The sequence below is a fragment of the Aethalodelphis obliquidens genome, unplaced genomic scaffold (assembly GCF_003676395.1).
Source record: "Aethalodelphis obliquidens isolate GAN/ISIS:26980383/991018 unplaced genomic scaffold, ASM367639v1 scaffold1, whole genome shotgun sequence".
Lineage (NCBI taxonomy): Eukaryota > Metazoa > Chordata > Mammalia > Artiodactyla > Delphinidae > Aethalodelphis > Aethalodelphis obliquidens.
Genome location: NW_020837945.1, coordinates 71,894,284 through 71,911,278, shown reverse-complemented (window position 1 = coordinate 71,911,278; position 16,995 = coordinate 71,894,284). Strand labels below are relative to the sequence as shown.

The following is a 16,995-nucleotide window of genomic DNA, read 5'->3' as shown; positions in this document are numbered from 1 at the left end:
TGGGAACTTTAAAAAAAAATAGTGTTACTGATGCCTGAGTGCATCCCCCCTACCCCATCTAATTTAATTTGCCTGGAAATCTTATCTTTTAAAAGCTTCCCAGGTATATATTAACTTGATTGTGATGGGTATATACCTATGTCAAAACTTATCTAAGTGCACACCTGAAATAAGTGTAGCTTACTATATGTTGATTATATCTCAATAAAGATGTTTAAAAAATTAAAAGCTTCCCAGGTGATTCTAGTGAGCAGCCCAAAATGAGAACCACTGACCTGGGTCAATCTCCTCATTTAAGCACATAAAGAAACAGCCCTAAAAGGGAAGAAATCTGCTCAGGAACCATGTCATGGCTACCAGGACTGCCAGGCCTTAGAGCTTGTGACTCCTGAACTATTACTCCAGTGTTCTTACCTTAAAACCAAAATGCTAGAACATTACTGAGCTCCTCAAAACATTTTAAAAGAGGCATCTGAAAAAATCTGAAGTGCAGGGATTGTTACACAGATGTAGGCCATGAGAGTTAAAACAAAACCAAAAAACCCCACCAGCCTTTACCTGGTAGAGTCACTACTTAAAAGAGCAGTTGGTTGTCCTTTCAATGTACTCCAGGCGTACCCTCCGCTCACTCTGTCCACTGGGTTGTGGAGTCTAGTGAGGCTGGTAGAGCTCTGGGCAATTTAGTTGTGAACTACATATATCACTCTCTGGACTGTTGAAGCGGGGAGAGAAGTCATTGACCCCTCCCATTTGAACCTTAAGTATCCTTTCTTTCGAAAGTAAAGGTAATCAACAAAGGGCATGGCTGAATAAAAAACCTTTTAAACATTGCTGGAAAACATGAATACATTAGCTACATTAGAATAAAGATATCTGGCCTACTCCCATTACAATATGCCTCTAATTAATCTAAATGGATATTAGCATTTTAATAAATCATTTCAGGAGCCTTCTCAAAGGAGATAGGACCTCTACACCATTCCCATTACTCAATTTCATCCTCCATTTCATTTATAGAGAAAAAGAGGGAGAAGAAAGACAATCCCTAATCTTTCTCTTATATGTTTTCCCCCCCTCTCAGAAAAGAAACAGAAATTAAGGACTGTCAACAGAGTGACCTAAGGAAAACTCTCTAAATGATTCTTACTTCTTGAGTCACTCACTCATTCATCATGAAATCCTATACACAGAAGCGGAACAATGACAATCTTAAATCTTGAGGGGCTACTTCTTTCAACAAACTATATTCTGAAAAGTAGAGAACATGTTGCTCTCAAAAATATTTTAATGACTACATTAAATAAAAAGCAAATGGCTTGGGGGAGGATTCAGAAAAGAAATTAGGACAACAGACTGGTAAAGCTGTCCCTGGTATCTCTTCCCACTAAACAAAAGGATACAGAAATTTTACACCTACTTAATTTTCCTTTAGAAAATTAAAACTTTGTATAAATTTTAACATATTAATACATCAAGCAACTTTCAGCAACATGATCAACTGATTCTTTTAAGCTTTTAGATCACAGGAGCCATTTGTTCAGCCATGCCTGATTCTCATAACTCTTGGCAAACAACTGCATTATCAAACAACTGTTAGCTGGGGGTGGAGGCGATAGCGAAACAGGATTCTAGTGAATTATTATTCCCTGGCCATGGTCCATTCTAAACATGGAAAATGTGGATTCCATTATTAAAAGGCATGGAATTTATAGGTAAATTCCATCAACACATTTGGCTACTAAGGTATTACCATTTTTCTTCCTGACCAATATATAAAAAAATTCCTTGTTTTAAATGTAAGCAATCACAGGTGATTAATGTTTGTCTTAATTTTTTATTAAGAAACTAAAGCAAAAAAGAATTTCAAAAAATTAATATACAGAATTCTAATTTTAATTCTAAACAAGAAATCTATACCAAGAACTAAGTATCAGAGTTTACCAATATTTAAGAATAAAGGGGAATGGCTAAAATGCATTCACAGTCACTATTTCTTCCTTACAAGCCTCAGATTTGCTTCACTCGGATAGGATACAAAAAGAATTTTTCTCATCTATCTTTAGTTACTATAGTCTGTAAATTCAGAGCTTTTTTTCTTCCTACATTGGGTTTGATAACATGAGCATAAAGATGAGTCCATCAGAGATTCTTTCTTAAGATGTTTAGGGGAGCTAAGACATAAACAAATAATAAATATAAATAAATTTATACAAGGTACAAAGTAATACAGCATGAGCTATGAATAGATAAATATAAAGACAAGGAAATTTCAAGGAAGGAGAGATTACATTCAGCTGGAGAAACTGAGGAATGCTTTATTAGAATAGCATTTGGGTTAGGTATGAACTGTTCCTTTCAGGAAGGCTTTAAAGTGGTGGTCTTGATTTCTAGAATGTAATCTCAATACTCATCTTTAAAATTCAAGTTTCTATCTTATCAAACTGTTCATTTTTTTAAACGATCAAAAATATAAATATTACAGTCTATATAAACAGCAGTTTGGAGACATAAATTAAAAGTTAATTGTAATACCTACTATGTGGGTTAGGGCTCTGTTCTTTTCAAAACTCTCTCTCCCAGGTCAAATCATATCTAAAAGATGGAAGATGCCTAATCACGGAACCATGAGTTGAAGTATTCAACTGAGCAACACCTACTTGGTTTAGGTGCCTTATCAAATCTATATCCAAACTTACAGGAATAAGAATGAAGGAGGTGAAATAAACGGTTCAATATTCAAAAGTCAGATAATGAAAAAATAACGGCAACTAAGAAATGACATATATTAACCACAGAATTCTTTGTATGAAAAGTTTTAATGAATTGTGAGCCATTGACCATTACAGACTTTAAAACTTAATATTTCTTCTTTCCTGTGTAAAACCAGATAATTAAACCAGCCTATCCCAAGTATGACAGAAGACCATAGAATGAATAAGAGTAATAGTAATGTTTTCTTACCCATCTGCACGCTTTGCTAAATTTAAGAACCAAAGAGAGTGCTCCTGGTTTCCAAAGTCAACAGAGCAAATTCAATTACACATTTCTTCCTGATCATAGTTTCAGCTGAAATACAACAAATATAACTTTGCCTTTCAATAGCACTTTTTATCCATAGCACAAGCACTTTCCCATTATTTTCTTCTTTACCCCCAATATCCTTATGAGGTAGTGAAGGGAGGGAGCAAGGATTTTTTTTTTTTTTTTTTGCAGATGAGAAAACTTAAGGTGAATTTAGATCAGTGGTTCTCAACCTTGGCAACATATTGAAATCACCTAAGAAGTTTTTAAAAATCCTTATGGTCATGTCATAGCCCAGACCAACATCAGAATATTAGGGTATGGGACCCAAGCATCAATATTTTTCAAAATGCCTGTGACTCCAAACTATAGCCAAGTTTGAGAACCACTGGTTTAGATGATTTATATTCAATATTCAGAGGCAACTGGCTTCTACCTAAGTGCTCTCTCAGCACCAATGAAAAAGAGATTCCATTTCCTCAAACATTATAACAGTTTGTCTTAGTATTCTGTACAACTACTATTGGTCTCCAGTAACAAATTAATTTACCAGGTTATAAATGAAGGCTCTTCATTCCCCTGATGCTCATGCTAAATATGAACCTCCATTTTATAAAATTTGCAAATTGGATATTAAAGAATTTAAGTCTTTGAGACAAGAATGGCTTGTTATTAAATATTTAGGCAATCATTTGATTCTAGGTTCAATATGCAATAACCATGTGTTTCCATTTTCCATTCAGCACCTTCAAAACTTTGTTACAAATGAATGTTTACTAATAAGACAAAACAGAAGATATAAACAAAACTCTGAGCAAAAGCTCTTGAATTGACCATATCACAATCTGAAAAAGAAACAAGTGCTTAAAAGACCTCATAGCTTTCTAACTAGTTCAATCTTTATCCTGAACCAGATCTCTTCTTTAATTAAATTTTAAACTTTGCCAAATTGAGTTGTTCTACACCAAGAAAAATCCATTTCTGTAGCAGCTATGTTCTCTAATACATTTAACATATAATTTCACTCTGTAGTATTAAATATGGTTTCTAGGAGGTTTCTTTCTTGATGTGGGTATCAAAAAGGATCTTTAACAGATTACACCATTAAGCAACACACCAAATACACAACAAATACTTGTAAACCTTTCAGGTGGCAAAAATGAAATCTTTGTTCATGACTGAAATCCCTTGTTTCACAGGAGTACTGATAATATTAACTCGCAAGGAGCAACCCAAGAACCACAGCCAGATGCTTGCTGTCCCTAATTTTTTTAGATTCAAAACAAAATATGCATACAGCAAAACCTAAAAACTACAAAGATTCCACTTGCCTTAGTCACTTCTTATCACAAAGATGTATCTGAAACCATACAATTTATACTTTCATACAGAAAGATGTTTGTTTCCTTTCTAACAAAAGAAAATCTCAGCTCATGTACGTTGAATTATTAATTTGAAAGAGTATTAGTGAAATCAGATTTCTTAGTCAAAAATTCTGAATAGGAATTAACGTTAAACTCTTCTACAATAAAACCTTCAAAATATCACCAACCTGAAGTTTCCAGCATAAGGTATTTTATTTCAAGTCCCATGGGGGCAATTATTTATAATGAGATAAAGAACATTCTTAAGCTGGGTTCAGGTTGGCACTGTTTCAGATGGATGAGTAAACATTTTCTTGACAACCCCAATAAAGAGTTTGAGGCTTAAATTGTTGCATGATGTAAACAATATGAAATTAAAAAATTATAATATCTACAGCATTATAAAGTTACAAAATAAAAGGACCATTGATCAATTATTTTCTTAAGGTCTGTGACTAACAGCTTTCATATTTGAGGCCTATAAGAACAAATGGAAATGCTCTCTGTTCTTATGAGACACTTTCTTGCAAGGTCAAAAAATAAAACCAGATTCTATAAGATGCACATTATTATTATTATTGATATACGAATGATTAGAAATAGATTTGCCTTCCCTCAATCTTAGCCTGGAGATTTGAGGGACCTGTATAATAATTTTGATGGTTAAAAAAATAAATCAGACTGTAATAGGCATGGAAACTGTAAGCCAAATATAATACAAAATGAGCCAATACAACACATCTCCTCTTAAAATTTTCTTCTTTGTAGTTACCAAACTGTCCCTAAATGTTATTCTAATTTTGTACCATGTAGTGGTTTTTAAGAAACTGAACTAGAACAAAGCAACTCCTTTGTCCTGTTTTTTTTTACAGTTTTTTTTTTACACACATATTGTATATACAACTTTTAAAATAGCTGCACAATTTTATATCTCACCGTTAGAGAAGTGCAGTCCAGGCAGACCATGCTTCTCAATATATTAAAAATATTAAATAAAATCCAACCAGTTTCATACTTTTCTAATAGTCAAGCTGGCTGGAAAAAAGGGTCTGGAGAAAAAACAGGCAGTTGTAAAACAGGATCAGTCTTTCTTCACAAACACACTACTTAAAACTCTTGCTAGTTCCCTATCTTATCCCTTTTACACCATCTCTAAGATCTCACCTTAGAAGTTGAAAATATCACATCGCTAACTTAGAGACAAAATCTGTTGAAACATGCATATGTCAACTGCCCACTCAACCAACTGCAACCCTGAGGATTTTTCTGGCCCAGTAGAAAAGAGGAAACACTAAGATAATCTCTGCTGTAGAGTTGCTTCTCCAGTTAACAATATCATGTGTTTTTTCAGGATGTTTCTTGGGCATGCATGTATGACACTGTCACTTCATGATTCTACTTTCCATAAGCAGGTATCTCCTCCACTCTGTCTTTCATCCCAAGAAAGCCACTGTCATCCATCCAAAGGTTTTCCAAGGTAAACCAAAGTCACTTCTGTGTTACCATATACAGCAGAAACTGCTGGATATAAGCAGACCTTTGGAAGTCCTCTAAAGGCAACCCCCAGGAATTCATATCCACGTTCAAAAGCTAAAGTCTTATCTTCCATGTCCAAGATGACTCGAATTCTTTCTCCTATCTGCAAACAGACATCAAAAGAAGGTAAGAAGAAAACCCATCAAAGGCACAGCTAGATGTAATCAAGTTAAAAATATTATTAAGAATATGTATATCTCAAAAGTTATCTAGAAAAACCAAAAAAGTTACTTGGTCAGGGAGAAACATCTAGAAAAAGAACATACATCAATTTCATCATAAATGTTTGTTTTGATAGTTTTTTTTAAAAAAACTTAAGACTTGTGTGGGATTTATATTTAATACTGAAAATTTAAATATTCTTCCTGAACAGTCCCCAGATTTTATTTATTCTTTTTAAAGACTTTTCTTAAGAAGGTTACCACTAAAATCTATAACTTGGCATATTTTACCAAAAAAGGCTACCTAAATTTTCTCAAATTACTATAGTACATACATACAATGGAATGTTATTCAACCTTAAAAAGAAATGAAATTTTAGTATGTGCTACAACATGAATGGACCTTGAAAGCATTATGCTAAGAGAAATAAGCCAGACACAAAAATACAAATATTATATGATACCACTTGTATCAAGCACCTGGAATATTCAAATTCATATAGATTGAAAATTGTTACCAGAGGCTTGGGGGAGGAAGAAATGTGGAGTTATTGTTCAGTGGGCACAGAGTTTATGCTGGGGATGATGAAAAAGTTTTGGGTATATATAGTGATGTTGGTTATACAACATTGTGAATGTATTTAATGCCACTGAATTATACACTTACAAATAGTTAAAAGAATAAAGATTGTTGTGTATATTTTACCACAATAAAAAAAAATTACTATAATAAAACACTTCCACAACCTTTAAAATTTACAAAGCAGTTCTACATACAACACGGAACTTACATAATCATGAATAGCCAAATCTGACTATAGGTTCTAAAGATGCAGAATAGGCTTATTAAACAATCACTTTGTGGTCCACTACTCTGAAACACCCGTGTGTTATAAGAATAGCAGTACTGATTGTTAAACTAAACTGGAAGCACAATTACCCATTTCTTTTCCCATTTGTAAAAGTAAACAAAGAAAGAGCATGTTTATCCTTATAATTTGCATGTATTAAAGGCTGTTGCATCTATATACTTGGAGGCAGAAAGTCCTAACATTTGCAATCAAAAAACCATAATTTAATACTTCCAAATTATGATACCCCCTGCTGCTATCATTACTTTCCTTCATTGTATTTCCTATCACAAATAACTACCAACATCTACTTTTTCTCTCCCTCTGCCCAACTCACAGATTAACCCCATTTTAAGAACCTCCAAATCACCATCATCACTACTGTTACAAACAAAACACGAACAACAGCAAAAATCAGAAATAAAAGCTAGGGGCTTCCCTGGTGGTGCAGTGGTTGAGGGTCCGCCTGCCGATGCGGGGGACGCGGGTTCGTGCCCCAGTCCGGGAGGATCCCGCATGCCGCGGAGCGGCTGGGCCCGTGAGCCATGGCCGCTGGGGCTGTGCGTCCGGAGCCTGTGCTCCACGGCGGGAGGGGCCGCAGCGGTGAGAGGCCCATGTACCGCAAAAAAAAAAAGGAAATAAAAGCTAATATTTTCATGAGTATTGTTGAGTGATTTTATATTATCTCATTTAATTCTCATATCAATCCCAGGAGTTATCCCTGTTTTACAGAAGATGAAAATAACAAAATAGAACCACTCCAAGTGAAATCTGCAAGTTTGCTTTACGTTTGAGCATACAGCATACATACACATAGCACAGAGAGCAGAAAGACAGTCTTACAGTTTTAGGTGTCAGAGGACAAAATTTGGAGACAGCAGAGCAACTGGAAACTTAGAGGAACTCTGCAAGCAAAAAACCACAAAGAGGATGAGCCCCAAAATCTGAAAATAAACTCTGCCCAAATCCTCATGTGATGACTGTATTACACAAACACAGGGGAAACCCCCAGGGAACCAGGCAGAAAAAGTAGCAGCTAGAGGCCAAAAAAACTGAATAAAGACATAAGCTGCTGTATAGTTTCAGTGCAGGCAAGTTAACTGCCTACTAGAACAAGAAAGCCTACAGTTTTCAGAAGTACAAAGTAGCTTCTAAAGAAACAAAACATTCCAGAGTCACTACTATATATTATCTACCATGTCCAATTTTCATTTAAAAAATGACTGGATACGAAAAGAAACAGGAAAGTGTAACTCATACTCATGGAGAAAAAAGCAGTCAGTAGAAACAGACTCCAAGTGGGCCTTAGATGCTGGATTTGGCAAAGACTTAAAGTAGTTATAAAATATACCCAAAGAATTAAAGAAAAATATAGTATTAATAAATGAACAAATAGAGATCTCAGTAGAGAAACGGAAACTATAAAAATGAAAATTTTAGAACTGAGGGGCACAATAACCAAAATTCACTAGCCTGGCTCAATAGCAGAGTTCAAATGACAAGAAGAAAAAAATCTATGAACTTGAAGACAGAACAACAGAAAGTAATGAATCCAAAAAACAGAGAAAAAAAGAACACAGCTTCAGAGGCACAGAAACAAGGATGATATCAAGCAGTCCAACAATTACATTAAATATAAATGGACTAACTACTCAAATCAAGAGACTGGGTTAGATAAAAAGCAAGATCCAATTACATGCTGTCTGGGGGACCCACTTTAAATACAAAGACAGTCTAAAAGTAAAAGGATGAGGGAAAAGAGGTACTTTGCGATAGTAAGCATAAGAAAGTTGGATTGGCTTTATTGATATCAGACAAAATAGACGTAAAGACAAGGAATATTACTAGAGTCAAAGAAGGTCATTTCATAATGATAAAAGAGTTAACCAGGTAGGTAGATATAACAATTTTAAATGTATATGCACCTAATAACAGTTCCAAAACACATGAAGCAAAAAGTGACAAAACTGGAAGAAGAGATAGATAAATCAGCAACTGTAGTTGGAGATTTTAATACTCCTTAGTAAATGAAAGAACAGGTAGAAAGAAAATACAGAAAGCAGATAGAAGACTTATACACTACCAACCAATTTGACCTAGCTGTCCTTAATAGATTATTCCATCCAACAGAATATATATTCAAGCATACATAGACATTTATCAAGGTAAACCATCTGCTGGGAATAAAACATGCTGCAATAAATTTAAAGGGACTGAAATCACACAGAGTATGTTCTCTGAAAAATAAAGAATAAAGGACTTTCACTACAAAGTCACAAGGTTAGTCATAGGTCTTTATCTTCAATGATTATTAAGTCCGTTCTCCTTAGGGCATTTGCAGAGCCTGAAAGGACAGTAAGGAAAGGATTCTATGAAAGAAAATCCTTCCAGGCTTTTATACATCAGGAAATGAGATATATTTTAGTTCTTCTACTTTATTATGTCTCACTTGAGGTCATTACTGAGGCTAGAGCTTTCAAACCACATGTTCCTCTGAAATGTACTATCTATAATTCCTTAAAATTTCCAAGTTCTTATCAGATTATTATTTTTTACACTCTGCTGAATCTATGGTAATCATATAGCTTTTACAAATAGGAACTATAATTATGACCCTAGAATCAAGTGAGTATGGCTTAAGGCTAAGAATTTTTAGGGACTTTGCTGGTGGTCCAGTGGTTAAGAATCTGCCTTCCAATGCTGGGGACCCGGGTTTGATCCCTGGTCAGGGAACTAAGATCTCACATATGCCGTGGGACCACGAAGCCCGCACGCCACGACGAAAAATCTGCGTGCCGCAACTAACACCTGATGCAGTCAAATAAATAAATAAATAGTTTTTTTAAAAAGAATTTTTAAATGTAGTAGTTTGGGACTTCCCTGGCGGTCCAGTGGTAAGACTCTGTGCTTCCACGGCAGGGGGCACAGGTTCGATCCCTGATCGAACGGCATGTACACCCTGCATGCCGTGCGGGGTGGCCAAATAAATAAATAGGCAGTAGTGTGCCTGAACTCACCTATGTTTATGGAAATTGCTGACACCTCCAGACGCTTTAAATACAATCCAGATTAATAAGTAGCAGAGGGTAAGTATGTATGCACATGCACACAGGTGCAGTTGTGGGGATGAGGGGGTGAGGTATCCAGAAAAAGTAAATTTGGATGTACATGATATAAGAAAGATTACAATCCAAAGCACAAGTTGGCAAACTATGGCCCCTGGGCCAAATCTGGCTTGCAGTCTATAAATAAGGTTTTACTGGAATACAGCTATGCTCATTCATTTACATAATTCGCGGCTGCTTTTGTGCTATAACAACATAGTTGCACAGTTTTGAGAGACAGTATGGACAACAAAGCCTAAAATATTTACTATCTGGCCCTGTATAGAAAAAGTTTGCCAACCTGATTTAAAGACAGATTGCTCAGATTGAATATGTATTAGGAAACAAATACTGAGATACTAAAGATTATTGTCAGAGTAGCCAAAAAAGGCCAGTTACACTATATATTTAAAAGTTACCAAAAAGACAAATAATGCTGCTATATAAAATTTTGTAAATTTAAAACAAGTTAAGCCAGTTCCTCACCTGATATTTTGGTGCATTGTTGCACTGTGGAAAACTGCCATTGACTTCTCCATTATGTAGTAGATTATTGTCCACTAGATTCCAGCCCCAGCTCTGGTCATCACTGCCCAGCAATGCCACATAACCTTGGCATTGCATGGGGGCCCGTTTTGTGGCAATTCCAATCACTGCCACAGTGCCCAGAGGGCCCTCCCACCACACTTCCCATGCATGGCGGCCCTCACTGAAACCAATCTTGGTCCTTGCACCATCAGTGCTCTGAGCGATGGGGTTTCGATGTAAAGTAAAGCCATTCTTCTTAATGTAGACATTCCTGGAGCAATCGTTAGTGCTGAAAGCATGTTGGAAAGCACGTATCTGAAAAGATGGAAAGCACACAAAAGAAACAGAAATTTAATTTTTCTTAAACATTAAAAAGTACCCAAACTTTAGGCTACATGTTTTTAAACAATAAAGTTATATATTTTAAGTAATACAATAATTATTTCTCAAAAATGGCTCACGTTTCAGCATGGGATCCTAACATAATAAATTATGCAACATTAAAAATAAAACTGCCAGCTGTTTCATTATTGACTAAAATTCTAAACCACAGTATAATTTCTCCAAATAGACTTCTTAACACATCAAAAGATATACACAAGAATCCTTATATTTTAGAGATAGTACTGAAATGTTTATGGGTGACATATCTGGGAATTGCTTTGAAATATCCAGGAATGGAATGGGAGAGTGGGCAAGGTAGACATGAAAGTAGACTGCCCATGAATTAATCACTGGTAAAGCTTCGTGATGGGTACAGGGAGGTTATTTTCTATACTCTTGTTTATATTCGATATTTTTACATTAAAAAGTTAAGATATGCACAGTTTTCGTGTTGGCAATGCTGCCACCAAAAAGAACTGTATTTTAAGTAAAATAGAGAACTTAGGCATATCAGCTCTAGAGTTTATGAAAAATTTTAATAACCACAAACTATCTTAGATCCTCAGCCTCCTTGCTAGGTATTACTCATACACTGAGACATCACCACTCTCATTTTACCAAATCAAATAATCCCCTAGATAGCATAAATTCAATCACTAAAATTTATAAAGAGATAGTCATTAACAGCAGCTACCACTGACAGGACAGGATAGTTGACCTTCAGTAATCCAGTTTTTTAAGTTTCCAAAATAAAGACAATATGAAAATTGCTACTCTGTACAAATAATAACATTCTCTCATGTTTTAATAATTTATAGGTTTTAGTTTGTATGTTTTTTAGAAAATCCCTTCTTTATTCAAACAACCCAAAAGCAGCTGAAGGCTGGGACCTATTGCTTTAGTTAACCTGAGAAATCAACTCCAGAATCACAGAATTTCAGCATTAGGAAAGACGTTAAAGTTCACCTACTTCAACTCAGGGATGGGGACACAGGCGTAAAGTCAACAGGTAGTTAGCACAAGAGCCCCAAAGAGAAGTCAAGCATCCAGTCCCCTCATCCAGTTCTCATTTACCATTAGCAAGTACTTCACTGTTTAATTGTTGTACTCCAGAGGACAGATTAAAACAAAAACAAAAAACCTCCTTGGTTCAGGTATCCCATATTTTCATAAACAGGATGTAAACCTGAAGTATACCTAAATTTTTTCCGATCTGTTCTTATTATAACACACTTTTAAGTACCTAAAAGTGCTGTACACACCTCAACCATTTGACTCTAGTAAAACATATCTTGAAAAAAATCTAATCTAACCTAAATTGATCAAACTTCTATAGGAAATACAGAGGACAGAAAGCATGTTAAGCAACACCATGGGAATGAAATCAGCAAAATCCAGATTGAGGGAACCTCTCTACAGGGTAAACAACCTGGTTTTTTCAACAAATAAACTGCCGGGGTAAGAGGTGAGAGAGATGGAGGGTGTATCTGTAGACTAAAATAGCCTTAAAAGACATATCAACTGTTTGTCATGGGAACTTTATATAGATCTTGCTTAAATAAACTGAAAATTAAAGATATAACATTTGACATTTATGAGACAACTGGAAATTTGAACACCAAACTTTTTATATAAAGGAATTATCATTAATTTCTTTATACTTTAGATGTACTAATGGTATTGTGATTAAGTGTCCTTATCTTTTAGAGATAATGTGAAAAATCAGATAAAATGGAAAAATACACAAATAAATAAAAACAATCTATAGTTCTTGCTACACAGTCTCATGTGTAACCTGGATTTTGCATTATAGCAAACAGCTTTAAGACCTAGTTTAGGATGTAAGTCTGAAATTTAGACAATTATAGCTAGATGCCAAGTATGACTGGAATAACTGATGTTACTTGGTAATATGTAAAACATGAACTTTTAAAAAGAAGACAAATCCTAGGGGCTTCACTGGTGGTGCAGTGGTTGAGAGTCTGCCTGCCGATGCACGGGACACGGGTTCGTGCCTTGGTCCGGGAAGATCCCACATGCGGCGGAGCGGCTGGGCCTGTGAGCCATGCCGCTGAGCCTGCGCGTCTGGAGCCTGTGCTCCGCAGCGGGAGAGGCCGCAGCAGTGAGGGGCCCGCGTACCGCAAAAAGAAAAAAAGAAGACAAATCCTAATTAGACTGACAACTCCAAATACTTTCCAGTTTTATGCTATCCCAAGCCTGTTCACATCATTTTCTCAGTTACCCAGGCTCCCTGGAAATCCTATTTGACCCTTCCTTCTTCTTCATCCCACCTCACCCAGTCAGCTGTCCACCTATGTGGACTTGTTTTCTTGCAATTCCTCTCCCAGCCACCCCCTTCTCTGCTCTATACACTTGTTCTGGTCTTAAGTACCTCTGGTATAGGCACCAACCCCTGCCTTCCTGAATTCACCTTATGGACTGGTTTCTCTAAAGCACAGCTCTTACTTCGTCCCTCCTTTGTTCAAATTTCTGTGTTTTCCAGCTGTAAGACAAAGCCCAAACTACAGACTGAAGGCTGTATGTCAAGGACCTCCATGATATATCTAGTTTCAGCTTAACTTTACAATCATATTTCCTATCACAATTCAATCTAACTAAACTATTTTATATCTTTAGCCTTTCCTCCAAGCTACAAATTGTAACAGATGCCTATCTGAAAACTCTTGGATGTCTTAAAAACACTGTAAACTCTGTTCTACCAAAACTGAACTCATTGTTATTCATCCAAAATCTAGCCCAGGTAATCCCTATATCATATAAGCCAGATACCTAGGAGTCATCCTGAGCACCTCCCTCTTCCTCCCCCCTATTTCAAATCTATTGCCAAGTGCTGTATTTCCTAAATTTATTCTAAATTTCTCCCCATCTCTTTTACTACATACTTCCTAATACTCATATTTCTAAGGTCTCCCTCCAACCTGTTCTCCATTCTTAAGTCTGAATAACCTCTAAAAAATGGAAAAATATCACATCACCAATCCCCACACTCCTAACCCCCTTTTGCTTACAATTTAAAATGGCTTCCTTTTGTTTGGCCCCAGTCCACCTCTTCCATCTTTCTCAAACGTGCCTCACTTTTGCTGTCTATGCTCCAGCCACATTGATTATTTTCTGTCCCTCATACTGATCAGGTTCCTTCCTGGAAGGCTCTTCTCTCTCTCTGGCCTATTTATCCTTATCATTCAGGTCTCAGTTCATGCATTATTTCCTCAGAGAAAGCCTTCCCTGACCTCCCTACTTAGTTCAAATTCTCCATTACTGACATTCAGAGCATCATGTATCCATCCTTCGTAGGACTTAACACAAATGCAATTTTACAACTGTGTGACTATTTGATTAATACCCACTTCCCCGCACTAGATTGTAAGTGCCATATGGCAAGGCATCCATAAGAGTCTGTATCTGTTTTTATTCACCATTGCATCTGCAAAACTGAGCATAGTGCCTAACATTCATATTTTTTTAAATAAAAATATATGCTGTACAAACCCTCTGCTTTCCATTGCCTTGATTTTGTTCAGGGTACTTCCTCTTAGTAAAATGTTCACATTCTCCCCATCTTCAAAGTTCAGCTCAAATACAATCTCAACCCCAAACCTTCTACAATCATCCACTCAACTTGTAAATCTCTTCCAGTAAACTTCGAGTATATATATATATTTATATCTCTAACAGTTAGCAACAATTTCTACCATTTCTAACTAATAACCACCAGTTATTTCTATACATTTTTTTCTCCTCTACTAGACTGAGGACGTCCCTACTAGGTTATATGACTCCTTCTGAATTAATCTTTTATCTTCAAGATATTCAAGAAAAGTCCTGCAATATCTGAATGTACATGTGATTAGTACAGGTCTATAATACCTATAGTGCAAGTAGTACAAAGGCATACAAAGTATTAAAAACTTATGAAACCTAAAATATCTCTGGAAGGATACAGAAGAAATAGGTAAAATAGGTTGCCTCCAACCTGGATGGCGGTGGTATAAGGACAAAAGGAAGACATTTTGCTTTACATCACTTTGCTTCTTTTGAAGCATGTATTCTTCACATGAATACATTATCTATTACATATTATTATATGAATCTTGAATCATGTGAACATGACTATTACAGACCAATTACAAAAATGTCTTAATTTAAAATAAGTAAAAACAATAAACTTTATGGAAAAGTAAAAAATAAGACTCATGAAATCTACACGTTTATCAGGCACAGTAAGACAAAACTGCAATCTACTGCACTCTACTATATGAATTACAACTAGTATCCATTGAGAATCTACCATGTACAAATACTGTCCTCGCAAATTAATATTATTTCATTTAATAGAAAAACAACTTCACAGCTGACATATTAAAAAGCGATATTCCTTATCTTATTAAACTAAAACCTGTTTTATTACAGAAGAATACATTTTACATCTATTTCACATGGAAAAAAAATTTACTCCTTATTCTGGCCCCACTGGCAGTCTAGCATTAAAAAGGTATGTTTTCCCTTTTTAGTTGTTAATGTATTTTTATGTTTACCATATTCTAGGTCAGACTTCATCCTGTCTCATATATGCTCTTGGTGACTGCTATTCTGAAGAGTTGTTTCCATCCAAACTGAACCCAAGTTTAAGGCCTTTTATTTACATTGCTTGAAGAATCCTCTCAGTCCTACCATTATCTGCTACTTGACATTTTTACTTGCATATGAAAGCAAGACTAATCACAAGAATCTGGCAGGGGAAAAAAGGCAGCAAAAATGGAATCAGCATGTTAGATGACAAATAGAACATAAGAGACACAACACCAAGGTGGAACTACGAAAAAGGTGGCAAGGAAGTAGCTAATAATAGTGGGACATGGCAGTATTATGACTGTTAAGTGGTGCCGAAGGGAGGATGTTCTATTAAAGCCTCTATGTTGAAAGTCAGCACGATGCCTTGGACCACACTCATTTATAAGCCTGTAACATAGTGGAGGGAATTAAAGAGTGCTTGGTCAAAAATAAAGAAAAGATAGTTATAAATCAGAGCTTGGAAAAGGTGCGGTGAAAGCAAAGATCTGAGAAACTAAGCCGATGTTAAGGCAGCCAAGGTGATTTAATAAAGGGCAGGGAGAAAAATAGGATGAGTATTGAAACCTACAACAATGAGGTGGTCTGTTTTTAAGGGTAAAGACTGTGGAAAGTAGAATGAGTGACGGAAACCAGGAATGGGAAACCACCTGGCCCTTCAAAAAGTGTATCGCGGAAGTGGGGTGGGTTAAGAAGCAGAACTTCAACCCAAAGAGAAGAGGATCTCCATGGCGCGGGGAGGTAAGGTAAGGTATTGACTGGAGCGGTGGAAAGGCGGGATAGTGAGGCGAGACTTCCGACTCAAAAGCTTAGCTGAGAAGCACTGACAGCGGCCCGGACAAGCGGGACCGGGGGCAGCGGCGTGGCGCGGGGCTCCCTCACCTTGGCCTTGTAGCTCGGCAGGTTGCAGAGGATGTCCGTGCGCAAAGCCTCCTCTGCCAAGTTGCGGGCGCACAGGCTTCGCCACACCTCGCTGTTCTCATCGCCGTGCAGGCAGCGGTACCAGTGCTTGCACACCAGGGCGCAGCTCCGCAGCTCGGACAGCTCCAGGTAGGAGAACACCAACTCCAGCACCCGGCTGGGCAGCCGGCCCCCGGCCCCGGCGGCCCCGGAGCCGGCGCCCGCGCCGCCGCCACCGCTACAGCCAGCGCCTCCCGAGGCTGCCCCAGCCCCCGGGGCCGGCGCCGCCATCGCCTCAACAGCCGGCCCGAGGGCCGCTGCCGCCGCCGCCGCTTCCCCCCGTCTCTGCTCCGGAGGCCAAGCCTCTCCTTGAGACAGGAGCAGTTCGCTCACCGCCCCTTTCACAGACTACCGTCCGGCCCCTCCACCACTCCCGCCCCTGCCCGGGGGCGTCCGCCACGCGCCCCGCCTCACTGAGGGCAGACGCACCGGCCGCACGGGCGTCCCCCGCCCCTCCCCCGCGGCTCAGCGCGGGCGCCGGAACGGCCCGACTCGC

At 37.5% G+C, this 16,995-nt stretch overlaps 1 protein-coding gene across 1 annotated transcript; it reads right to left on the bottom strand.

Moving 5' to 3' along the window:
- Positions 1-2,778: 2,778 nt before the first annotated feature.
- On the bottom strand, positions 2,779-16,953 carry FBXO45 (F-box protein 45). The gene is made up of 3 exons (XM_027107934.1): positions 16,422-16,953; positions 10,524-10,880; positions 2,779-6,024 (listed from the first exon to the last, which is right to left on the bottom strand). The coding sequence occupies exons 1-3, from the start codon at positions 16,728-16,730 to the stop codon at positions 5,839-5,841; spliced, it is 852 nt and encodes a 283-aa protein (XP_026963735.1). The 5' UTR covers positions 16,731-16,953; the 3' UTR covers positions 2,779-5,838.
- Between the last annotated feature and the right edge of the window lie 42 nt (positions 16,954-16,995).